The 25,977-nt window shown below is 34.5% G+C and overlaps 1 protein-coding gene across 2 annotated transcripts in view; it reads left to right on the plus strand.

Annotated features, from left to right (window-relative positions):
- Nucleotides 1–25,977, plus strand: part of KIF16B (kinesin family member 16B) — a 341,764-nt gene that overhangs the window by 44,624 nt on the left and 271,163 nt on the right. For both annotated transcript variants that reach the window (XM_051975895.1, XM_051975896.1), the window contains exons 3-9: nt 4,264–4,377; nt 7,182–7,298; nt 11,757–11,854; nt 14,667–14,776; nt 20,690–20,832; nt 23,630–23,798; nt 23,962–24,081. In XM_051975895.1, coding sequence (XP_051831855.1) covers nt 4,264–4,377; nt 7,182–7,298; nt 11,757–11,854; nt 14,667–14,776; nt 20,690–20,832; nt 23,630–23,798; nt 23,962–24,081 — 871 coding nt within the window. The remainder of the gene's footprint in view (nt 1–4,263; nt 4,378–7,181; nt 7,299–11,756; nt 11,855–14,666; nt 14,777–20,689; nt 20,833–23,629; nt 23,799–23,961; nt 24,082–25,977) is intronic.

Raw genomic sequence — 25,977 nt, forward strand, 5'->3', positions numbered from 1 at the left:
CCTTGTTACTCCAGTGGAATGTAATCACAACCCTTAGTGGGTAGAGGCCTCCTACCTCTCATCCAGACATGCTGGCACTGCCACAGTTGCACCAGCTTGGCTCAATCACTCCAGCTTACTCTAAACTTGGCCCTCTCTGTTCTAGAGATGGACCACCAATAAATGTTTGTTTTCAAACTTTTTCAGAGTCCTAGGGAATAAATCTCTGAAAGGGAAATAGTCTCACCCTACTTACCACTCTTAATTCCCAACCCCCCTCACTTCATTGTGTATTCTCCATTAGCCGCACTCAATAATGAAACTTTTCCCTCATTGATACCAATATACTAATGCAACTGTGGGAGTAGTAAAATACAGCACAATAATATATGAACCATTATTATAGTCTCCAACGGCATTATGTCGGGTGGAGAGTAGACACATATTTAAAGAATCATTTAGGGGAGCACATGTGCTCACAGTACTGGCTTTATTGTTATTGGACCACTCACCTTGAGGTTGCAGTGCCCAATCAAAAGGGAGCTCTGGGCCTGCAGCTTACCAGGACAGCAAAGACCCCTCTCCGCTGTTCCCACGTTTCCTCTTTATCTCACCAGGTGCAGCTCCAGGGGTCATAACTGTCAATGGAATTCTTGGCCAATGATATTAACTCTCTTGACCAGTCAGGAGTCACTAAGCTGAAGCCTTTAATGGCATATTGCTTTCTAACTTCCATAGATCCAGCAGATCAACTTTTCAGCCCACTAAAAAATAGTGGTGGGCCTAGAGTCAGTATTATTTGAGTTCAAATGCAGGGACAGAGACTTATTAGCTCTGTGAACCTTAACCTTTGTTTGCCTCAGTTTTTTCAACTGTAAAATGGGAATAATAATAATAACATATTTTGTGTTTTTGTGAGGATCAATTTTTGGTTTTTTTGGATAGTGTTTATAAAAAGTGTTTAGCATAGTGCCTCGCACATAGTAGGTACTTTATTAAAAATATCTATTTCTTTCTTCTTCCCTTCCTATATGCTATATCCCCCATTTTTCTCCTCAGGTTTCTGTGCATTTTTTTTTTTTTAATCACCTGGCTCCTAAACACTTTATTGACTTAAATGAGGCCCTCCTGATGTCCACTTATTTTTTATTTAAAAAATTAAAACCTCTCCAAATTTTCTCTCTCATTGCTAATTCTTTAAAAATGATGATGGATCTTCAAATTTTTATATAATTTTCTTTTTTACTTTTACCCTATGTACTTATAAGGAAAGAAAGAAGGAAATATATACTTATTAAATATTATGTGCCAGCATAAATGTTATCTTATTTGGTCCTTGTAACTACTATTATTCCTATTGTACATATGATGAGAAAACTGAGGCAAACAAAAGTTATATGGCTTACCCAGGGCCACAGAGCTTATTCTTCCTGGAACAAGGCCCAAGCTTTATCCACTGTGTTGCTTCCTAGTATGCAAATTAACTGTTACCTCTTATACATATAGTTCTGAAGTATTCTACTTAGTCCCTGATCTCTTGGATGTTCTTGAAATTTTTTTATATCTCTAGTATTAAAAAATATGTATGTTTCTTTTTATTTTTTATTTATTTATTTTTTTTTATTTTTTTAAATTTTTATTTAATAATTACTTTATATTGACACTCGTTTCTGTTCCGATTTTTTTTTCCCTCCCTCCCTCCACCCCCTCCCCTAGATGGCAAGCAGTCCTTTATATGTTGGATATGTTGCAGTATATCCTAGATACAATATATGTTTGCAGAACCGAACAGTTCTCTTGTTGCATAGGGAGAATTGGAGTCAGAAGGTATAAATAACCCGGGAAGAAAAACAAAAATGCAGATAGTTCACATTCGTTTCCCAGTGTTCTTTCTTTGGGTGTAGCTGCTTTTGTCCGTCATTTATCAATTGAAATTCAGGTCTCTTTGTCAAAGAAATCCACTTCCATCAAAATATGTCCTCATACAATATCGTTGTCGAAGTGTATAATGATCTCCTGGTTCTGCTCATTTCACTTAGCATCAGTTCATGTAAGTCTCGCCAGTCCTCTCTGTATTCATCCTGCTGGTCATTTCTTACAGAACAATAATATTCCATAACATTCATATACCACAATTTACCCAGCCATTCTCCAATTGATGGGCATCCATTCATTTTCCAGTTTCTAGCCACTACAAATAGGGCTGCTACAAACATTTTGGCACATACAGGTCCCTTTCCCTTCTTTAGTATTTCTTTGGGATATAAGCCCAATAGAAACACTGCTGGATCAAAGGGTATGCACAATTTGATAATTTTTTGGGCATAATTCCAGATTGCTCTCCAGAATGGTTGGATTCGTTCACAACTCCACCAACAATGCAATAGTGTCCCAGTTTTCCCGCATCCCCTCCAACATTCATCATTATTTTTTCCTGTCATCTTAGCCAATCTGACAGGTGTGTAGTGGTATCTCAGAGTTGTCTTAATTTGCATTTCTCTGATCAATAATGATTTGGAACACTCTTTCATATGAGTGGTAATAGTTTCAATTTCATCCTCTGAAAATTGTCTGTTCATATCCTTTGACCATTTATCAATTGGAGAATGGCTTGATTTCTTATAAATTTGAGTCAGTTCTCTATATATTTTGGAAATGAGGCCTTTATCAGAACCTTTATGTATGTTTCTTTTTAAACAGTGAATTCCTCCCAAACAAGGGAGGCAACATTCTACATTGTCCACAAAGGGATTTGAGTACTGACATTTTTGTTACTGATCTTCATCTGCCCCAAACTGTGAAGATCCTGTCTGAAAGCGATTTCTACACATATGTGTAATATTGGCACTTCTCTTTCATATGAGTAATTCATATACTCCATTTTGATTCATAGGAGTGTAACAGCATAGATGTTGAGCTGGAAGGGACCTTACAGGCCACCTGGTCCCACCTATTTGTTTTATAAATGCAAAGATTGAAGCCCAGGAAACTTAGCTAGGTCATGTAGATGATAAGTGTTTGCAGCCAGACTGAACCCAAGTCATCTGACAGTCAGTGGTCAAGATTACATTTTAATTATATTCCTGTTTTTTTTTTTCCCCAACTAGCTTGTAAATGTCAGTTATTAGGAACCAAGACTTATTACACTTATAACATTAGTTAGCATAGTGTCACATTAAAGGTAAATGTCAAGTAGTGAAATAAATGAATATCCTTTTGTTAATTGAAAGGAACTGAAACTCACAAGAAGTTTAAAGTCTAAAAAAATCTTCCAAATAGTTCTGTTTTATTCCTTTTCTCTTATTTTATCCATGTTGAAATCACTTTTCTTTAAATCACCTCTTTGATCAGCCAAAGATGTTGAGTTTCTTAATACTTTTATAGGAGGATTTTTCCACCACAAAAATTACGTAGGAAAATTTAGTAAGAATTTATTAAGTGCCCATTATGATTAAGATAAATGACAAATCAATTGAAGAATACAAAGATTTATGAGACAATAGTCCCTATCCTTAAGAAATTTATATTTAATAGAGCTATCATAACAATATAACAGAGACTACATGAGGTGTCATTAGGTTAAATATAAACCAAAAGCTGTAGCTGTGGAGAAGTGGAAGTAATGACTTTTGGTTGAGGAAACTGGGGATATTCATGAAATCCTAGTTCTAGAACTGAATGGGGGTTGTAATTCATCTATTCAGTCTCCTCCTTTGATGGTTGAGGAGCTATGGCCCACAGAAAGTAAGGCACTTGCTCAGAGTCACTCTGGTAGCCAAGTTGGTATTCGAACTGAGGTCTTTGATTCCAAATTCAGCCATATATATTTCTTTCTTTTAAGGCTTCTTAAAGGTCTTATAGTCATGACATTTTAGCAATGGAAGGGATCTTAAAGATCATCTAGGTCCTGAAAAATGGGTGATATAATCCCAATGGAAGATAGTGTCTATTCAAAGTAGTGTGGGGTATAAGTAAAGATGTGGGAGTAGGGAACAGTTGGGAAAATTCAGCTTGTCTAGAGCAGAATATTTGTGTAGGGTTCATTATAGAAAATTAGTCTGAAGACGTCAGTTCAGGCAAGATTGTGTGTGTGAATGAATTCTACAGCAAAGAGTTAAGACTTCTTTAGGAAATGGAAACTATTGGAGGATTTTGACCAGAAAAACAGTACATCTAGAAAGATTGTTCTTTTTTTTTTTTTTTTAAAAGATTGTTCTTGTTAACAGAGTGCTTTGCATGTCAAAAGGCAATATTTATGATTATTATTATTCTTTTCTTTTCTAGATTCCAGAGGGAGGGACTGGAGATACAGGAAGAGAACGCACCAAAACCTTTACCTATGACTTTTCTTTTTGTTCTGCTGATTCTAAAAGTGCAAATTATGTTTCTCAAGAAATGGTAGGATTTCTAAAATCTAAGTGTGTTTACTTGAATTTTGCACAAGTTACTTTTATATAGCTAATCTTCTTCCTAAAATTTTCTATTGCTAATTTACAGGCATGACTAATGCAAAAGATCTATGGGAAATTCCATGTGTGTGAGCTCCCTTCAGTGTGTCCATAACACATTAAAACTTAAAAAAGTTTTAAGGAGTTATTCATAGCACAAAGGAATGAAATGATTTTTTTCCCCCCAACATAACAGAGCTAAAATAAATCAGAGGTATGGATTGGGTCAGACAGGATTTTTTGATTTCAAGCTTTACTACTCTAGCCACTAATCACACTCACTACTTCTGCTCCTTACATAAATTTAGCAATCGCTATTGAGGCCATTAGGTGACATAATGGTTTTGACTATTGGATTTACCAACAAGAAGATCTGAATTGGAATATTTCCTTTTTCTCTTACTAGCTGTGTGACTAGGAGAAAGTTATTAATTTTTGTCAGCTTTAATTTCTTCATATGTAAAATGGGAATAGCAATAACAACAGTGTTGTGAAGAACAGATGATATAACATAAAGAACATATCTTAAACCTGATAATTTTGTTTTTTGATCATATCTCTTTTGTTCACTTTGTAAACAATCAGATTTTAAAAAGTTAGCTTCATATTAACATTGTGAAAATACCATGGGAAGAGAGATTTATTAGCAGGCAGCTAAGCAGAAGTAAGTTGGTTTCTTAATTGTTTTTTTTTCTTGTAAAGAATAGCTCTTATTTTTTAAACTAAATCCAGAATTTCATGAACCTTCCATTTCCCATTAGTGTGGGACAGACAATGATATATATGATGTTATAAATTCAATCAGCAAACATTTTTTTAAATGCCAACTATGTGCAAGGCATGGTGTCTCCCAGTCCTGGATTTCTTTGCTAATAGCAGTGTAACTTTGGAAAATTAATTAATTTCTCTGTGCTTAGTAATACTTGGTAATAGACTTGGGCTTCTTGGCAGAAATATTAGAAAAAAAATACTTCTTTAAAATTTTTGCTTAATTGCTAAATTTTTTTTATTTTATTTTTTTTATTATTTATTTCTTTATTTACAAAGCATATGCATGGGTACTTTTTCAACATTCACAGTTGCAAAACCTTTTGTTCCAAATTTTCCCCTCCTTTCCCCCACCCACTCCCCTAGCTGGCAGGTAGTGTAATTCATATTAAATATGTTGAAATACATGTTAGATCCAGTATATATTTATACATTTATCTTGCTGCACAAGAAAAAACAGATCAAGAAGGAAGGAAAAGAAAAACTGAGAAAGAAAACAAAATGCAAGCAAATAACAACAGAAAGAGTGAGAATTCTATGTTGTATTCCACACAACAGTTCCCACGGTTCTCTCTCTGGGTATGGATAGCTCTCTTCATTTACTGAACAAGTGGCACTAGTTTGAATCCTGTCACTGTTGAAGAGAGCCAAGTCTAGGAGAATTGATCATTGTATAATATTGATGTTGCCATGGACATGGTCCTGCTCAGTCCTGCTCATTTCACTTGGATCAGTTCATGTAAGTCTCTCCAGGTCTCTCTGAAATCATCCTGCTGGTCATTTCTTACAGAACAATAATATTCCATAACATTCATATACCACAATTTATTCAACCACTCTCCACCTGATGGGAATCCACTCATTTTCCAATTTCTAGCCACTATAGAGCTGCCACAAACATTTTTGCACATACAGGTCTCTTTAAGATCTTCCTGGGATATAAGCCCAGCAGAAACGTTGCTGGATCAAAAGATATCCACAGTTTGATAGCCCTTTGAGCATAGTTCCAAATCACTCTCCAGAATGGTTGGATCTGTTCACAATTCTACCAACAATGTGTCAGTGTTCCAGTTTTCCCACATCCCCTCCAACTTTTGTCATTATCTTTTCCTGTCATTTTAGCCAATCTGAGTTGTTGTTAATTTGCATTTCTTTTGATCAATATGATTTGGAACACCTTTTCATGTGACTACATATAGTTTTAATTTCTTCATCTGACAATTGTCTGTTCAGATCCTTTGACCATTTATCAATTGGAGAATGGCTTGAACTAGATTTATATACTGTTATTGGATTGGAGGCAGTTTACTAAAACTCCCAACTCTTAAAGCAGTTAAGAGTCCTTAAATCCCTAGGGAGTTTTGCCTTAGCTTATATCTAAATGAACAAGTATTCTTCTTATGTAGCAGAATTTGCTTGATTTTTTGGAATATTATAATAACACTTCCCCTTCCTTTAAGGTTAATGGAGTTTGGGCTCATGGCCTAGCTAGATCAATGTGATTTGGCACTCTGCTCTAACAGCTACAATCTTAGGTTACCAGATGGAACCTAATAGTGGTAAGCTTAGTCATTGAAGCATTATTTATGCATAACCAAACAATGAACTTGATAATTTTGAGAGATAATTGATTTATTTTTATGGATAGGCAACTAGACCATTAAATGAGAGGGTTGGGCTACAATTCTTGGATGCCATATCTTTAGACTTTCAATATTTAGTTTGAGAAAGTTGTAATAGAATAAAATTAAAAAAAAAAAAACTTACATCAATTTGAAATGGCACATTGTTATATTTTAAAATCTTATTTAAATTTCAGGAATTCTATTTTAACCTGCTTTAGTATAAAAACTTGTTTTAGTTCAAAGTCAAGGATACCTATTTTGTCATTATCTATAGGTTGGTGGTTCATATTTATTCAAAAGTATTATAAGATATGTTTTTGTGACCTGAAATGATTGTGTTTTTCCTTTTCTTTTTCTTTAGGTTTTCACAAATCTTGGCACTGATGTCTTACAGTCTGCATTTGAAGGTTATAACGCTTGTGTCTTTGCCTATGGGCAAACTGGATCAGGGAAGTCTTACACTATGATGGGAAATTCTGTACGTTATTTACATTGTGTGGAAAGAAAATTTATTTATAATTACTTCTCTTTTAGGAATGATTCTCTTTTCTGTTCTATCTCCTTGATATGCACTAATTTGGTTTTTATGTTCTGATCATTCTGGAGCAATAGGAAAAGGCAAAGTAATAAGTTGAACTTAATTTCTTGGGAGAGATGTTAAATTAGAAATAGTTTTAAGTGCACAAATATGAATAATAGATGTAAGTCCTAATCTGTTTTCTTTTTTTAAAAGTCTCTGTAATCTTATCAAAAAAATACTTTGGGCTTAAAAGAAAATTATGCTGCTCTTTTGCTGACAATTTTAAATAAAATCTATATATCTCTGTCCTTTTAAAAACATTTTTACATTTTTCCAATTGGGAAAAACTCAATAGAAAACAGTATCCTTGGAAGAAAGGCATTATATAAATTCCGCAAATCTATTTGCTAAAAAGTTTGGGGAGGTTGGACCACAGAGATAGTAATAATTAATTGACTCAAAAAACCCCCCCATAAAAAATAGATCAAATATTATATCCATTTATCACATACATTACTGTTAAAAGTCCATCATTAGTTAGTAAACAATGCTTTTTTATTACCTTATATGGTCTAGATTTACAAGTTGTTTGCACCTTTTACTTGTTAAATCTTATATATGGAAATAACTGATTTATTTCAAATATGTGGGGGAAAAGCTATGTAGAATGTAAAATGTGAAAACTTGGAAGGAATTAAGGAGCTCTAAATGTTAATGCTGCTTATTCTCAGGAATCTAAAATAGGGATATTGTTAAGTGTAGAAAATGTAAGTACTGAACTTGAAGAATTTCCTTTTTATCTTTGCTGCTCTATTCTCATTGAGCCATTAAGGAAGTACTAGCCCTTACTTCTGGGGCTTTGAGGCCTCCCACACTGATCTCCATACAATGAGGGCATTGGGCAAGGTGATTTCTAAGGTCCTGTAAGGCTCCACCATTCACTTTAGGAGTGTGTGGTTAAGAGGAGAAAGAGCTAGTGGAGTTGTCTGAATTGTGGAAGTGAGTTGGTTTGTGAGCTGTCTGACATAGCTACTTGGAGAGCATCAAAATGAAGATTTCTAGCTTTAATATTCAAAACTCAATAAAAGGGATATTTGAATATGGCTCCCCACATAGCTACTTTAGGCATTTACTACAGTAAACTATGAATAACAAGATTTTATTTGGATTAGAATAGATTTTATATAGTTTAGGTTTTTATCCTTTTTGGTGAAAGAAAAAAAATTATGAAAGGGCCTCAGTTTCTTTTACAGTAAAGTGAAGCTTGGACTCTGCCTCCATTTGGGGTTTTCCATCTTCTTCTTGCCCCCTAAATGATCTTGGTCCACAATGCTCTGACACAGGACCTTTTTATTTTACTAAATAATCTTATTCATTTTCACATTTTCACTTACCAGCTCTGCAGATTACTCCCAAGTCTTTATATCCTCATCTGTTTTCTCTTCTAAGTTCCATACCACATTTCCCACTGTCTATTGGATATATTTAGCCACATGTTCCCACCAGAAGTTCAAATTTAATTTGTCCAAAACTTCATTCAAGTCCTCTTACCTGCCTTGCTCTTTACTCATTCCTCCCCCACTTCTTCGCTGCCCCTCCCCCCATTTGACCTCTGCCTGCCTTCCCTAAATCTGTTGCAGGTATTGCTATCTAAGTAGTCATATAGACTAATCTCAGAGTTGGCTTTAGATCTTCCCTATCCATCTGTCAATTGGCTTCCAAGTCCCATTGACGCTCCATTCTGATTCTCCTATCTACTGCCATCATCTTTGCCAGAACCTCAATAGCCTCTTATCCTGTACTATTATACTGTTTCTTTCTATTTCTTGTAGCACTGCGTAGACATAAAAGTTTTTGGTTGATCCCAATCAATCTTGAATTATAATTCATAGTTTTCTCAAAATTGCTTTCTGATCATCACAAACACTACTTTTCAAAAACCCAAAAGGTGACTCTACATCTGGAAGTAACCAGACATCAATCTAGAAATCAGATTGGTTATAATACTGTAAAGTCTAAAGTGGAGAATCTCTACACAGTCTGTTAAAATAAGACCTGTAGCTGATTTGTGACTCAGGTCATGAGCCTCTTATTGCAAAATTGTAGAAGGTAGGGAAAATCACCAGGTTGTATAAGTATAACCTACAGTATCAATTATGAGTATGAAATGGAGGGGTTGAATAATTTTAAGTTATTAGGTTTGATAGATAGAGTACCTGAAGAACTCTGGACAGAAGTTTGCAATATTGTACAGGAGACTGCAACAAAAAACATTCCTCAAAGTAAAAAGAAGAAATCGAAATGGTCGCTTGATGAGGCTTTACAAAAGAAGGAAAGTGAAAGGCAAATGAGAGAAAAAAAGATAAGACCCAACTGGATGCAGAATTCCAGAGAACAGCAAGGCAAGATAAAAAGGATCTTCTTAAATGAGTATTGCAAAGGAGTAGAAGAAAATAATTGAATGCGAAAGATGAGATCTCTTCAATAGAGCTATCAAGGGAATGTTTTGTGCAAAAATGGGCATGATAAAAGAAAAAATGGGGGGGACATAACAGGCAGAAGAGGGGACAAAAATATGCTATCCAACTATACAAGAAGGGGTGTGGTTACTGATCTACAGGTAGACATCTTGGAGACTGAAGTTAAGTGGACCTTAGGAAGCATTGCTAACAATAAGGGTCTTCGAGATGATAGAATTCCAGCAGTTATAAGATGATGCTATTAAAATGCACTCAGTATGCCAGCAAATTTGAAATAGACTGGAAACGATCAATTTACATCCCACTTCTAAAGAAGGGAATGTTGGTTACCAAACAATTGCACTCATTCCACATGGCAGCAAGGTTATGTTAAAGATTCTGCAAACAAGCCTTTATCTATAGGTGAACTGAGAATTTCCAGAAGAATTGGGTAGTTTTTGAAGAGGCAGAGGAACTCAAGACATTTCCTGGGTTATCAAGAAAGCAAAAACATCCACTTCTGCTTCATTGACTACACTAAATTCTTTGTGTAGATCACAACAAAGTGTGAAAAGTCCTCAGAGACAGGAACACCAGTCTTGTCTCCTGAGGAACTTGTATGCAAATTAAGAAGAAATGGAACTTAATAGGGAACAACTGATTGGTTTAAAATTAGGAAAGGAGTATGACAAGGATGTGTGTTGTCAACTTATTTACTTAACTCATATTCAGAATATATCATGCAAAGTACCAGACTGAATGAATCAAAAGTTGGAATTAAGATTGTTAGGAGAAATGTCAACAATTTCAGATATGCAAATGATCCCACTGTGATGGCTGCAAGTGAAGAGGAATTAACCTCTTGATGATGGTGAAAAAGGAAAATTGGAAAGCTGGTTGAACAACAATGAAGACCCCTACAAGAGCTTGGCAACTGTTCCCATCCCTTCCTCGCAAGTAGAAAGAGAAAAAATGGAAGCAGTGTCCCATTTTCTTTTATTGGGCTCAAAGATCATTACAGATTGCCACTGTAGCCATGAAATTAAAAGATGCTTGTTTCTTGGAAGGAAAACTGGTAAATCTGGACAGCATACTGAAAAGTAGAAACATAACCTTACTGATAAAGGTCTGTGTGACAAGTCAAAGCTGTGCTTTTCCTAGTAGCAGTGTGTGCCTGTGAGATTTGGATTTTAAAGAAAACTGAAGATGATAGAATCAAAGGTTTTGAATTGTGGTGGTAGGGAATACTTTTTGAGAATTCCTTAAACTATGGGGAGATCAAATCAGTCATTACCTAAATTGATTCAAGCTGTACCGTGCAAGGTCTAATACTGAAGCTGAAGCTTCAATACTTTGGCTACATAAAGAGAAGACAAGATTCTTTAGAAAAGAGTCTGATATTGGGAAAGATTGAAAGCAAAAGGAAAAGTAGAGTGAGAATGATCAATAGTGTCATGGAAACAATGTACATGAATTTGGACAGACTTAAAAAGAAACATGTATGGTCCTTTGGGTCATGAAGAATTAGATATGACTGAATAGCAACATTACATTATATTTATTTGCATACTTATCTTATTTTTTATATTGGTTTGTAAACTCCTGAGAATGTTTTTCATTCTTATACGTAGTTGGCTCTGTATTTTGTACATATTTGGTGCTTAATATTGTAATTGAATTAGATATTCATAGTTTAACATTGAATCCATTAATGAAAGATAGAATTTGAGTCAGAAGGGACCTGTGAGATTATCTAGTAAAACTCATTTTATAAATGAGGAAACCAAAGCCCATAAAGACTAAATATATTTAGTAAATTAACTGTTAAAGCTAGAACTATAATCCATGAGACTATGACTAACTGGGGAGCCTCCAGTATTCTTTCTTCCTGCATATTCAGTTAGAGGTTGTTTGTGTTGCAAGAAATTATTTTATCAGTTCTTGGTTCTTATTACAGGGCGATTCTGGTTTAATACCTCGAATTTGTGAAGGTTTGTTCACTCGTATAAATGAAATGACAAAATGGGATGAAGCATCTTTTCGAACTGAAGTCAGGTGGGTTTTGTTTAAATTAAATTAGTCTCTTTCTTAGCAGGCCTACTTTCATCTATCCCTCATAACTTTACCTTCATTTGGGAAGGGCTTATGATTACAGGGACTCTCCTTTTTCCTTCTTTTGTTGCCATTTGGCTATTGTCTCTTCTCCTTCTTATGACACTGAAGGCCAATAGGCGGGAAGAAGGTGGCAGAAAGTAGTTGGGAGCATTTTTTCTCAGCCCCTTTCTCCTCTCAGTCCCCTACCATTGGTTTCCTAGGCATTTGTTTAGCCTAGTCCACTCTATCTCTTTAGTTTCTACTTTAGAGAGACTACTATTTTTAACCCTGAAGAACTCACAAAAGAGCCTTAATTTATCTGAAATTTAGATGCATTAACATATAAATGTTTAGTAGTAACATGAATAAATGACTTCATCTTTTCCTTATGGTCTAAGTAAAAACAAAAAGAGAGAGGAAGAAATGGAGCTTTTTACTTTGTTTCTGTTTATTTATTTTTTTTTTTGTCTGTCTCCACAAACCCTTAGAAAAGAATCACAGAGCCATATATGCAAGACTAGATTTTGTTCCCCAGTAGGTCTGGGAAATAGAGAAACTTTTTCTTTTGGATAAATTTTTATTGATGACCTTTGTAAATTACATACATTCCCCAAGAGAAATCCTCATTCTTTCTCCAAGAGGGTTATTCCTTATACTAAATAATAACAAAAAAGAAAGAAAAGCAGCTTAGTAAAACTAACCAACGCGTCAAAAAGTCTGTCATTGTTTGTGGTATTCTACAGCCATTGGTCCCTATTCCAGTACAGAAGATAGGAAGGTATCTTCTCAAATCTTGTGTTTTGGTCATTATAATTTTTACAACATTCAGTTTTGTCAATAAGCTATTACTTATTCAGTGCCTGTAATTTTTTTGTTAAGCTCTGGGCATACAAAGAAAGGCAAAAAAAAAAAAAAAATTGCCTGCTCTCAAGGACTTCATAGTTTGATGGGAGAGATAGCATGAAAGCAACTTTATTCTGAGAAGATCTATATAAGATAAATTGTAGGTAATCTTGGAAGGAGGCCATTAAGATTAAGGAGGACAGGGAAAGATCTTTTATAAAAGTGGAATTTTATGAATTAGTAATGAGGAGAGCGAGAGTGAGTATTCTAGGCATAGGGAATAGTCAAAACATTCCAAAGTCAGAGGATGGAAATGTATTAAGAAACAGCAAGAAGGCCAGTGTCATTGGAAAGGTAGGCAGACTCCAGGTTCTGAAGGGCTTTAGAAACAAAAGAAAGAGTTTTATATTTGATCTTGGAGACAATAAAGAATTCCTAGAGTTTAATTGAATGGGGGCATGGTGTGATATGGTCAGACTTGAATTTTAGAAAGATTAGAATGTTATTCTTTCCATTCACATTGCTGCATTTTTGTGTATTTTGCTTTCTTGTTTCTATTTACTTTGTATCAGTTCATATACATCTTCTTCTGCTTTTTTGGTAATCACAATTCAGTTATGTTCATATACTACAATTTATTTACCATTTCCAAATAGACGAGCATCTGCTTTGTTTCTGTCTTTGCTACTACAAAGTATTGCTTTAAATAATTAAATATTTTTTAAAATAATTTTTTCCCATGATTCCTTGCAGTATTTTGCTATCTTTCGATCAAGGCTACAACCAACCATTTTAGCCATTTTCTAGGCATTATTACAAATTACTTTCCAAAATGGTTGTATCAGTTTTTAGATGTAATAGTAGCAAATTAGTGTGCTTGTCTTACTACAGCTCCTAGAACATCAATTGCCCATCTTTCATTTTCTTTGATAATTTGCTGAGTATGAATTAAAACCTCAGGTTTGTTTTGATTTTAATTTTGCTTATTAGTAATTTGAACACTTCTTTAATATGGGTAATAGTTTGTGGTTCTGTCATCAGCTATTCATTTTCTTTGACCACTTATCGAGGTATGGGAGAAGAAATTCCGAAATAGATGGCAACAATGAAAAAAGAAGGAAAAAGCCAATTTCAGAAGAAAAAGAGAATGATAAGAAATCTGCTCTTGACTAAGATGTTTCTCCGGGATTAGCACTAGTGGGAATCCTTAGGTTTTGACAGCTCTTTACTCTGAGAACCCATAGAGCCCCTGTTGTTCCTTATGCTCTATTCCCTTACTACCTTTTCTACCCAGTACATCCCTCCCCCATTCAGTTGCCTAACTTAGAGCTGGGCTTGTGACATTAAGGAAAGAGGATATTTATGAAACTCATAGATAGTGGTTAGATTCTTTAATATTTCTCTTTGGGTCAATTGTAGACTTTGTGAGATTTGCCAGAGAATCTGACTCCTATGTGATAATATTATTTCTAGAGAATATGCCATTGACTTAAAATTTTTGGAGTCCAGTTTGAATGTGGATTGAGTGGGGCCTGCCTTGGTTTTGTGCAATATTGTCACTGTAGCTCTTAGATCTTAGGAATCCTAGTGTTTCCAACTCAAAGTCTACTGTTCTTCTAATTAAGGGAAACAAAAATTTTTGTCTTTTTAATGAGTTGTCTAGACAGCATCTATACTATCTAAATATAAACTAATTAAATGAGTATATTTGGCATAAGGAAATTTCTCTAGACAGGTGAGTCCTTGGCTTCTAAGTGTGAACTTGTTACACTGCCACTGGCTTTAATTCTCATGGAAATGTATGTAAGCTTTCTATTTTTGGTAAGATTACAAATTCATTTTATACTCACATTATGTTCCCCGATTAGAGTTGAAATTTGTATGCATTAAAAATATTGAGATGTAAATTAATTTAAATCCAATTTTTTAGCTACCTTGAAATTTATAATGAGCGTGTGAGAGATCTACTTAGGCGGAAGTCATCAAAAACCTATAATTTGAGAGTTCGTGAGCATCCTAAAGAAGGACCGTATGTTGAGGGTAAGAGCATATATTTCATGGATCTTTTTGGGAATTAACATAAAGTTTTAGAAAAATGTTATAAAAGAAAAATGATATAGCATAAGTGGACTTTTGATTGTTTCCATTCACACTTGAAATGTATGAATTCTTAAGCACTTATTTAAAATAAAAATATCCAACTAGACTATGAATCCCAATACTGCAGAAGAGTGCTCTGGTTTTGGGGTCAGAGTATCTGGTTCAGATCTTGACTCTGATAACTTACTAGATGTGTGACCAGAGTCAAATCATAAAGCTTTCCTGGCTCTTGTTTCCTTTCAATTTCTTCTTATATGCTTTTCATTTCAATCCTATTGGCTTACTGGTTTCCTATCCTCAATGTTCCATCCTACTATCCTCTATGCCTGAAATGTTTTTTCCCCTTTCATTTTTTGGAATCCCCAGCTTCCTTCAAGGCTCAATTCCACATCCCGTACCACACCTCTTATGATCTTTACTTGTCAGTAATTTCTGGCTCCCCTCCCTCAATTCTGTTCTATTTATTTGTTTGTACAAATTTGTCTATTTCCTTCCAATATAATGTATACTTTGGGGGGCAGGGGTAGTTTTATTTTTGTCTTTGTATTCTTAGTCCTTGCACATAGGAGGTGTTTGACATATACATATTGAATTGAATCTTGTGATATGATTATGTGGAATATTTAAGTGGCCAAACTACTTTAAGCCTTTGTTTTATGTATTAAGTAAAACGCCCCTGGTTTGAAGAGCTATCTGAAAATTAATTTACAAGTATTTTCATACAGGGTAAGTAATCCCTGCTTTGTGTTTAATAGTGAAAGCTTTTATCATTATTCTTAAAATACAGTTGTTTGCTCTTTCTCTCTATATATTTATTGCCCCAATGATATATATTGATAATAAAGCAATTCTTAGAGTTCTTAACATGGAAAGACATTTGTAATATTGATTGTGAGTGTTTTTTAAAAAAAATTTATGCTGTCCATTAAAAAAATTTAAGTGAAGAGATTAAACATGTAAGCAGAATCTCTATTGTTCTATTTTTATCATTTTTCAAAATTGAATTTTAATAAGCAAATATGCTCATAATAGTTGATAGATGAATGCCAAAAACTTGTGGATTGCACACAAGCTCCTGTCTCTATGTGGCAAACGTTGTCTTTGTGGAAGGAATATGTAGATGCTGGACATGACAAGCTCTACTTCACTCCATGAAAATGAAATAGATCATATTTTATAGACAGGAAAAGTTGGGATTAATGTCAGAATTATTTCTGAGCCATCTATCTGCACATAGTCTATCAATGAGTCAGAGGTAAGATAAGAATTATTAAAAACACAAGAAGAAATACTAACAATAAGAAAAAGATGATGTAGGATTTAAACAATAAAACTTTAAAGTAATTAAATAAGTAATTGAAAAGAAAAAATAGGAAATGGACCATATAAATAACATAAGCACTTATTATAGTAATTTTATCACCAAATTTGTTCAACTACTTGCCATAAAAAGGAGACTAAGAGACACTAAATGGCTTTTTGAGGTTAGAGATTATTTCATGCTTTGCATTTGTATCCTGAATGCTTACCATTGTGCCTATTGAGGTTCTTACTAAAATTTATTAGTTGATTGATTATTATTAATAATCTGATTTACTTGCCAAATAGAGAACTAATTTGTTTAATTGTACAAGAACAATGATTGAGTAGGCTCTATAAAGTAAAGAGAGTCTGTGAAAGGTAAAACTAGTTTAAAGAAATTTTGATAGGACATCCAGCTAAACAAAGTCATTCCAAGGGTGTGTTCAAAGTTGAAAATAAAAAGGCTAGAGACAGAATGGAAAGAATTTCCAAAAATCATTATAACAATTTTTTTTTTTTGTCCATCAAGTACAATAGGACCACCAAACTTGGACTTTAATTTCATAGTCCTAGGTGTCAGTCTACTGAAAAATATTCATTAAACACTGTGCTAGGTGCTGAGGATACAAAGAAAGGCAAAAATGGTCTTTGCCTTCAAAGAGCTCATTCAGTGGGGGAAGAAAACATATAAATAATTATATGCACAAAAGCTATATCAAGAATAGATGGAAAATATTCTCAAAGGAAGGGCTAGCATCAGGGTGGACCTGGAAAGGTCTCCTCTTAGAAGATGGGATTTGAGTTAACTTTCTGAAGGAACCAAGAAAATAGGGAGAGGTGAGGAGGTAGAGCATTTTAGACATGGGAAATAGTCATGGCTCAATCAGGGAGTTCTGTGTGTGAGGAACTGCTGGTAGGCGAGGGTCACATAATCTAGAGTGCTTGGAGGAGAGGAAAGTATAAGAAGACTGGAAACATAAGAAGGAGCCAGATTTTGAAGAACTTAAGTATCAGGGGATTTTGTGTTTGATTCTGGAGATAATAATGATCTGCCCAACTTGATTGAACAATGGGTAATGGAGATTTCTGCCTTAGGAAAATAAATCATTTTGGCATCTGAAAGGAGGATGGCTTAGAGTGGGCAGCATCTTGAAGTGGGGAGACCAATTAGAAGACTATTAATCCACGTCAGAGATGGTCAGAGGCAGGGGATGCACAAGAGCACTTGTCAAAGATATTTGAAGGTAGAAATTCCTGATTTGGCTTTGGACTAGATATGTAGCATAAGTGTGAGTCCAGAGTCCAGAAGGACCCTGAGGTTGTGAGCCCGGGTGATTGGGAGTGTGATGGTGCTTTTTTCCATTTTGGGGAAAATGATGAAGTAGAATTACACTGAAGAAAACAAAAAGAAGAAAAGCAATTGGTGTGGACCATGTATACGTAGAAGTGATTCATACAAGAGAGAATACAATTGTGAGTAGGGGAAAAATTCAAAGGCATAGAAAATCTCATTTATTAATAATGAAAAGAGGTATGAGAGAATATCATTAAACTATTGACTTATATGGCATCCTTAATGAGAGATGAGTAGGGAACTAGAAGGCTTTTGCAAGTAATATCTAACAAGAGAACACATCTTTAATATTTCACAATTAACTAAGACATAGAGAGAATATAAGATCTTATTGGACTTATTGATTGTTTATTTTAAATAAGTATTTAGTTAAAACAAACAAACAAACAAAAAAACAAACCATGCTACCTCATAAGCTATTTTATTTTTTATTTATTTTTAAAAAATTTAATAGCTTTTTATTTACAAGTTATATGCATGGATAATTTTATAGCATTGACAGTTGCCAAACCTTTTGTTCCAATTTTTCCCCTCTTCCCTCTACCCCCTTTCCTAGATGGCAGGATGACCAATACATGTTAAATATATTAGAGTATAAATTAAATACAGAATAAGTATACATGACCAAACCATTATTTTGCTGTACAAAAAGAATCGGACTTTGAAATAGTGTACAGATAGCCTGTGAAGGAAATCCAAAATGCAGGCAGGTAAAAATATAGGGATTGGGAATTTGATATAATGGTGCTTAGTTATCTCCCAGAGTTCTTTCACTGCATGTAGCTGGTTCCTTTCATTACTGCTCCATTAGAATTGATTTGGTTCAACTTATTGCTGAAGATGGCCAGGTCCATCAGAATTGATCATCATCTAGTATTGTTGTTGAAGCATATAATGATCTCCTGGTCCTGCTCAGTATCACTCAGTATCAGTTCATGTAAGTCTCTCCAGGCCTTTCTGAAATCATCCTGTTGGTCATTTCTTACCAAACAATAATATTCCATAATATTCATATACCACAATTTATTCAGCCATTCTCCAATCATCCACTCAGTTTCCAGGTTCTGGCCACTACAAACAGGACTGCCACAAACATTTTGGCACATACAGGTCCCTTTCCCTTCTTTAAGATCTCTTTGGGATATAAGCCCAGTAGTAGCACTTCTGGGTCAAAGGGCATGCACAGTTTAATAACTTTTTGAGCATAGTTCCAAATTGCTCTCCAGAATGGCTGGATGTATTCACAATTCCACCAACAATGTATTAGTGTCCCTGTTTTCCCGCATCCCCTCCAACATTCCGCATTATTTTTCCCCGTCATTCTAGCCAATCTGATAGATGTGTAGTGGTATCTCCGAGGTGTCTTAATTTGCATTTCTCTAATTAATAATGACTTGGAGCATTTTTTCACATGGCTAGAAATAGTTTCAATTTCTTCATCTGAGAATTGTCTGTTCATATCCTTTGACCATATATCAATTGGAGAATGGCTTGATTTCTTATAAATTAGAGTCAATTCTCTATATATTTTGGAAATGAGGCCTTTATCAGAACTTTTAACTGCAAAAATGTTTTCCCAGTTTATTGCTTCCCTTTTAATCTTGTCTGTATTAGTTTTGTTTGTACAAAAACTTTTCAGTTTGATATAATCAAAATTTTCTATTTTTGATCAGTAATGATCTCTAGTTCTTCTTTGGTCATAAATTCCTTCCTCTTCCACAGATCTGAGGTAAACTATCCTGTGTTCCTCTAATTTATTTCTTGCAGGCTATTTTAACAAGCAATTGTCTCATTTTTTACATCAAAATCATTCAGGTTTTCTTAAGATATGATAATTGTTAATGTTGTCTGCTCTAATAAAAACAAAAGTGCTTAAGGAAGGATGATGTATATTCACCCAAGACAGCATGGAGTCTAGTTTGAAAAGTGAATTCTTGTAGGTGAAGTAGTCCTCCAGATACATGTTTTTGGATCACATTGTACCATTTACATGGAGTATTCAAGAGGATGAAAAGTTGTTGTTGCTCAGCTTTTGACATACATTTCGATGGACGCTCTTTAGAGTATATCTATCTGTGTGTGTGTATATATATATATATATATCTGGAAGAGAGAGTTTAGATGGATGATGAGGTAAGCAGAGTTTCTTTTGGGAAATTCAAAACTGCTTCATTGACCCCTAGCTTTTGTATAAAAGTACAGGCCCAGTTTTTAATCCTCCCAATTTTTTACTAATGTTATGTGGAAGTAAGACATGGAATACAGTTGGCTAACAGACAATGGTAATAGATAGGCTTGTAGGGTGAGTGTGAACAGATAGTAATGTGAAAGCATTGAGGAACTCTGAAAAAAACAAAAGTATAAAAATATTATCAAAGAGTTATATTGTAGGAAAAGAAGATGCACTGACTGGTCTTATGTGGAGATTGATGGCAGGTAGAAAGCCAGAGTGATTCACTATTACTATTGCAATGTTGAGAGAATTCCAGGAAGACCTCCAAAACATTAGGTTCATTCTCTGTGGTGAAGATATAGGAGGGCACCACTTAAGAGTCACAGTGGATGGGCAGCCATTGTTGGGTCATGTGGGAGGAAACTCCCAAATTATTTTATTACATACATATAATTTTAGACTACTTAATACACTTCAATGGATTCATAATTTCATTTTTATGGATACTCCTTCAAATGGTTCAGATTGCAAACTATTCTCATATTTTTATCCTGTGAACTTTTGTTCACGTCTATCCAATATACTGGGGAGCTTTCTTTGAGGACTATATGATGGTAGATTTTGAGTTAAAGAAGATCTTTAATCCTTTAATAGATGAGAAAACAGAGCCTCAGAGAATTAAAGTCAACTGCCTGAAGTCATATGTATTGTTGGCAGAGCTGAGACTGGGGGATCTTTTCACTGCAGATCTGGTATGCTTTCTGCCATACCATATTGCTATCTATTCCTTGATTATTATTCCTTCTCAATATGAACATATTTTTTGTAAGCTTCATTTGTTCTTTTTTTTGTATAATTTTTCAGTTTTAGGGTAATATATAAAGCATGATTATATATACTAACGTGATTATATTCTTGCATTTAAAAAAGCAAATACTCTAATTGGACTGCTTATTGACAAAGTTGTATGGTATTTAATGAAATTGCAGAGATTTCTTTTTTTAAATTGGTTTTTGTATTTCAGATTTGTCAAAACATTTAGTACAGAATTACAGTGATGTAGAAGAACTTATGGATGCAGGGAATATAAATCGAACCACTGCTGCAACAGGAATGAATGATGTTAGCAGCAGATCTCATGCCATTTTTACCATCAACTTCACTCAGGTAAGAGAACTAAGGGCCCCTTCAATCAACAAATTTACTTCCTGAATTCCTTATGTCTAGTTCTTGATGAGCAACATAGGCTAATTATTATTGTTACCCAGAGAAAGAGGCAGCAAAGATGGTTGATTTTTTTTTTTTTTATTAAGAAAGAATGAAGTGTATGATAGTTGCATTTTTTTTTCTAGAGTTACAGTTAGAGTAGTTTGTAGTGTCTTCAGGTATACCCTTAAGAAGTATATAGCAAACTTTAGTTCTATACTAGACTTAAAAACTTGTTCATATGCTTAATTAAGCAAAAGTTTTCATTCTTGTAAACTCTGTGGGAGATAATAGATTGTGAGTCAAGTCAGCTGGAGGCCAAGATGAATAATTGTGTCAAGGTCCATTATCACCCCATGGATTTCCCCTAGCATACTTGATTATGATTGTTAGAATGTTATGAAAGGAGAAATGAACATTTATAAGTACTAATGCAGAAATTCATTGTAATCAAAAATCAAGTGTTGAATATATATGGAAGTTATTACAATTGAAATTCAGCTTAATACGTGGACTAACAAAACAGACTTATAATTGAAGGAGCTACTGGGATTTCTTAAGAGTAAATGATTTTTCCATTCATGTAGATTACATCTTAATTCTGCCATAGTAGATGATCTTTATGAGGTGATATACTATATATATTCATTCACTGGTGGTGATGAACCTAAACTTTGCTGATAGCTATATAGTTTTCACCAGGGCCAGCCTCAAACTCTTTCTAGGTAGATGTAGGTAAGACCTGTCAATTTATGCTCCGCACTGGCATAGCTTTTTAAGAACAAGTCTCCTCTGCACACTCTGGGGCATCCAATATAGAACTTCAGTGGAGAACAGAACAGACATTTTTCAAAAGTCTAAAGTATTTAGAGAGAAAAACTGGAATCTAACATTTAAGTCTTTAGAGAGATATCATGGTATAATGGAAAGACTTTTGGACTTGGAATCATCAGAGAACTGGATTTAATCTTACCTCTGATAGTAGCAGCCTCAGTTTTTTTTTTTTTTTTTAATTTGGAAATATTTGTGATAATCTGTAGTGCCTTTTAAGATTGTTGTGAGGTTCAAATAAGAGAAAATGTAAAAAGTATATGGAAAACTTCAAGAGCCCTTATAAAGTCAGTTAAGTGGAAATAATAAATAGAGGTGCCTAATCTCACCCCCATAGTAAAACACTGAATTTTAAACATTAGATTAGGCTTTATGTTTTAGTTCTGGATTTTGGGAAAAATTCCTTAGCTTCATGTAGTAATGCATATTTTAGTTCTTGCTTGTGGGCATGCTTGAGGCTGATGGTTCACTTGAGTTTGGGAATTTGAGCTTAAGCTGATGAGTCTACACTAGGGCTGACACCATTCTTTTGAGCCCCTGGTAGCAGAGGACCACCACGCTGTCTTAGGAGGGTTGGTCTAACCCAGGTAGGAAAAAAAAAAAACAATAGACAAATAATGGAGTCTGGCCTTGTGTAACTACTATGCTTTTAGCCTGTTCAACATAGAGGAAGACCCATCTCAAAATATCCTTGAATACTTTACAATTGAAAGAAAATGAAGAATTTATCTCCAGTTAAATTCGGTGGCATTTTTACTAGTTAAGGTCTTAGTTCCTCATTCTTTGATTTGATGTACTGTGTGACATATTTGCATTTTTCTGATCAGGGGCTTAATTACGGCTCCTTGATTTCTAGCTCCAAATTGTTATAAATTTTTTCCATTTTATCTTTCATCACTATTGATTTTATGTCTTTTATTGCATAAAAAGAACAATAATTATTGATCCTTCTAAATATTTTTCTTTTTTTAACACTTTATAGAGAGAATGTTCAAGTACAAGTTGGAATAGATGGTTTTTGAGGTCACTTTCAACTTTGAGATTATCTAATACTGTGATTCGTTACTTGATATACTATTTTTGGAATAAGGAAAAATTATTTTTTTACCGGGGACTTTGGAAACAATTAATTTCAGAATCAAAAATACAATATTTTTTTTTTTTGTTTATTTAGTTTTAAAAGTCAGGTAAAACTCATATAGAAAAGAAAATTTTGGTAGATCTTTGAAGTAAATTAATAAAATGTTATCTAGCAATCTCATGAAATTGAAGCCGGATAAATTAATTACCTCCTGATTGGTGTACAGCTTTACATGGATGTTCTGCTTGGCATCTCACGGAAGGTTTCACGATGTGATAAAAAGACCTTTGATTATATGGTCAGAGAATCTGGGTTCAGATCCTGCTTGTTATACTTAATTACATGTGACCTCAGGCAAGGCATGTCATTATCTTGAGTTTCATATTTTCTATTATGGAAAGGAATGGGTCAGTGTATTAATTAGACATCCTCAATATGACTGTTTAATCTATGTATAACAAGCAAATTAGAAAATCATGTGTGGAAGAAACTAATCATAATATTAGATAATCTCAAAGTTGAAACTGACCTCAAATTTATACTTGGACAAATAACCTCTGTATAGTTTAATAGCAAAAAATGTTTAAATGGTTACTATTATCTTCCCTAAATAAAAGAAATAAAACCACATCAAATATGTTTTAAGTATTTTGGTTGTATTAAATTTAATTTTCAGCTTTATAGTCAGCATAAGAGCAATAAAACATTAAAAAAAAAAAAAACAAAAACATCCAAACCATCCCCTGAAAACCCACAGGGAAGAGTGGGAAATAATTAAAATTTGTTTCATAAACAACATCAGAGATCCATGTACCTTTTCATTTTTGTTTGTGTACTTTACTCCAGGCAAAATTTGATTCAGAAATGCCATGTGAAACTGTGAGCAAGATCCACTTGGTTGATCTGGCAGGGAGTGAGCGAGCAGATGCCACCGGAGCTACTGGGGTTAGATTGAAGGAAGGAGGGAACATTAACAAATCCCTTGTTACTCTGGGAAATGTTATTTCTGCCTTAGGTAAGTCATGGTGTTGCTCTTAGCTTCCTTCTATACCTCTTCTTGCATTGTTACAATGAAGCAATTAAGCTTAGTGTTTTTATTGTAGAATAATAATTTAAAGCTCTTTTGAACCAGAAATAAAGGGGGGAAAACCTTCATAAGCCTGTTTTTTCCCCTACAGCCGATTTATCTCAGGATGCTGTAAAGAAGAAGCAAGTATTCGTGCCTTACAGGGACTCTGTTTTGACTTGGTTGCTAAAAGATAGCCTTGGAGGAAACTCTAAAACTATCATGATTGCCAGTAAGAGTTTTAATTCTTTCTCTAGTGTATATTGTGCCTTGTATGAAACAGTTATATGTATTTAGACTTAATGTTGCTTGTTAGAAATTCACACTATTTACACCTTTTTCAATGAATAGTTTTTCTTTTCTGTCTTAAAAGCTTATCAGCTAATATGGTCTGTGTCCTATGTGCATTAGCAACTATATTACTAAATCATTGAGACTGTGTCTATTCCTTGATTATAAAACCAAAGTAATAGTATGTGTGTGGGTAAATGCCTAAATTTTATTTTTGTTTAAAAGAGGGGTGGAGAATTTTTTTTTTCTTATTGGGAGTTACCAACCTGCATTATAAGAATTAATAAGCATTTGTATAAAGCTTTATAATCTACAGGGGAAAAAATGAAGGACTCTAGGATTAAAAGTAAATGAATTTTCTTTTATAGATTAGAATATAGTCAATATTAAAATTAAAAATAGATGTAAAACTTTAATAAGTAAAACTTGATTTAGTTAAGATGATCTCCAATTCCTCTAACTCTTCAATAGAAGAAGCATTGCCTCTGCTTTGGTTACACTTCTCTTCCTTCCCACTCTTGAGTTCTCTGATGAGCAGTTCAGCTTTACATTATTTTTTTAATCTTTCCCCTTCTCTCCCCACCCCGAAAAAAAAAATTTTTTTTTTCATTCAACCTGAAACATCTTTTTGGTTTTCATTAGGAAAGTTGGCTCTATCCATGTTCAGATATACCTCTGAATTGGAATTCTTCCACCAGGCCTCTGCCTTCTTTCAGGGGAGCAGCACTTGCTCCCTATGTTGAATCTGTCAGCTTTGCCCCCAAATGAGCCATACAGGCTGTTCAGTCTTCAGACTGTGGCTTGCTGGCCTAAGGAAGATGTGTCAAACATAGCCTAGTGAGCAGGTGAGGCTCACAGTAGAAACGCTTCCTTACAAAGGCAGCGGGGTCTTCAGCACAGGAAGTTTGAGCACTTTTTGGTCTTGCTTTGGTGTGTGGACACTTTCTGGCTGTCATTTCTCCCACCTCAGAAAAGTTTGTAGATGGTAATTCAGTTCCTGGGGATCAACTTTCCAGCTGCTGCTTGGCCATGATTCCATCTCCCCTTTGAGCATGCCTTGGATTACTCCAACCATTTCATGTGTTACTGAACTGGCACAAGTCACAAGACTTTATTTCCTTTTGGGTTCTCTATAAACATGTTACTTTTTCTCATCTAAACCTTTGCAACAGCAAGGTCATTTTTCTATTTCCTAACTGATTTTTTTAATCTGGCTTACCACAGTGGTTCTAACAAACCTTCACTTTTTTCAGATCTCCTACAGCATCTTCCACCTTACCTTCTCAGTTGGGAATCTTGAGGGCAGTTAAGATGAGCCCCATCTTTTCCCTTTCCTCTCATTTGGTTTTATGTCCTACTATCTCCTTCATTCCAGTCTCTGATGCTGATATATTCCTTCCTCTTTCCAAATCCAACTCCTCTTGTACTCTTGTCCCCATATCTACCAATCTTTTCTAGGCATTTGCCCTCAAATTTCTTCCTATTTGTTTCTTCCCTGAGTTTCTGACATGCCCAAGTCACCTTCTCCATCTTTAAAAGAGCCTTATTAACTCCTTCCATCTCTGTTGTCATGCTGCATTTCTCCTATTTTTAGCTAAATTTTTTGTTTGTTTGTTTTGCTTTTTGCTGAGGCATTTGGGGTTAAGTAACTTGCCCAGGGGCACACAGCTAGCGCTTTTTTCATTTTACCATGGTCCCTATAGTTGTAAAAAAACAAACACATCTTATTATTGGCTGTAAAGTGCTGAGTAAAAAAGTCAATTAATTTACTAATAGTGTTTTACTTTATTTTTTTTTTAAAGAAAATGCAAATTATGAGGTAAAGATTGTTCAAAAT

The sequence above is a fragment of the Antechinus flavipes genome, chromosome 2 (assembly GCF_016432865.1).
Source record: "Antechinus flavipes isolate AdamAnt ecotype Samford, QLD, Australia chromosome 2, AdamAnt_v2, whole genome shotgun sequence".
Lineage (NCBI taxonomy): Eukaryota > Metazoa > Chordata > Mammalia > Dasyuromorphia > Dasyuridae > Antechinus > Antechinus flavipes.